Here is a 1,093-nt window from a genome sequence, read left to right as displayed (position 1 = left end):
CAGTAAAAGTACTTCCTGTAGTTATAGCATCACATTTTTTGTTTTTTGTTTTTTTTTAATAAGTGTAAGGATCTTTAGAAAAAGGAGCAAAGAACTAAAAAAAAAAAACGTTAGTTAGGTTTTGACCTTTTTAATAACAACTTTAGAGATCAGCTTTAAGAAAAAATAACAACATAAATACAATAGTAGTATATCAAATAAATAAAACAATAAGAAAATATATCAATAAAAAAGCCGATGAAGCTCTTTCAACTCAGTGACAGAGGTCACGTGTTCCGCCCTCTGGTCCTGATCAGCTGTCAATCAACGCTTCTGAGTGAAGTTAAACTCGTGTCACTTGAAATCATGTGAAACAGCTGTTTTATAAGAAGACGATCTCTCGCCCCCTTCGCGTTCTAATTGTCCCTCTCCTCTCCCCGTCCGGAAGCAGGAAGTGGCTCCAGTCGTACGGACTGAGCTCAGGTGTTTCATCGTCGCAATGCACAGGCTGAAGATAATCTCAGGTCACCTGTCTCCCGCCACTTCCTCCGACCAGAGGCGGGATTTATGGAGGTCAGAATGTGGCTCCAGATCCGGATCTGCGGAGAGCAGCGGTCCGGACGACGTGGTGGTGGTTCACGGACTGAGGACCGCTATCGGGAGAGCGAAGAGAGGATCTTTCAAGGTAACTGTCGAACCTCGTCACCCGGTCACCTGTTCACCCGTTCACCTGTTCACCCGTGCCGACACTAACTGATGACGTCTTCCAGGACACCACACCTGACGAGCTGCTGAGTGCAGTGATGACAGCTGTGCTGACAGATGTTGGACTGTCACCCGCCGAGCTGGGGGACGTCTGTGTAGGTGAGACTAACCCCCCCCTCTCCCCCTCCCCCCCTCTGACTGTTGATCTAAATGGTCTGCGTGTTGACCTGTGTTCACCTGTCTGCAGGTAACGTGCTGCAGCCTGGAGCCGGGGCTCTGATGGCCAGAGTGGCTCACTTCCTCAGGTCAGAGGTCAGAGGTCAGACTGACCCTCAGTCATTCACACACTCATCTGATGCAGTCGAAAATCTGAAAATAATCCAAATAATCTGCCGTTTAACCTCCTCCT

The 1,093-nt window shown here is 47.8% G+C and overlaps 1 protein-coding gene across 1 annotated transcript; it reads left to right on the top strand.

Moving 5' to 3' along the window:
* Positions 1-398: 398 nt before the first annotated feature.
* LOC111647136 (3-ketoacyl-CoA thiolase, peroxisomal-like) lies at positions 399-1,078 on the top strand (the record flags this gene model as incomplete). The annotated part of the gene is made up of 3 exons (XM_023396743.2): positions 399-664; positions 750-843; positions 932-1,078. Coding segments are annotated over exons 1-3 (427 nt in total), but the record flags the coding sequence as incomplete, so codon positions are not given.
* Positions 1,079-1,093: the final 15 nt, after the last annotated feature.

The sequence above is a fragment of the Seriola lalandi genome, unplaced genomic scaffold, assembly GCF_002814215.2.
Source record: "Seriola lalandi dorsalis isolate HSWRI2012SDOR001 ecotype SW California unplaced genomic scaffold, Sedor1 jcf7180002034503, whole genome shotgun sequence".
NCBI lineage: Eukaryota > Metazoa > Chordata > Actinopteri > Carangiformes > Carangidae > Seriola > Seriola lalandi.
The sequence above is the reverse complement of the archived record's forward strand: the minus strand, read 5'-3'. Positions and strand labels throughout refer to the sequence as shown.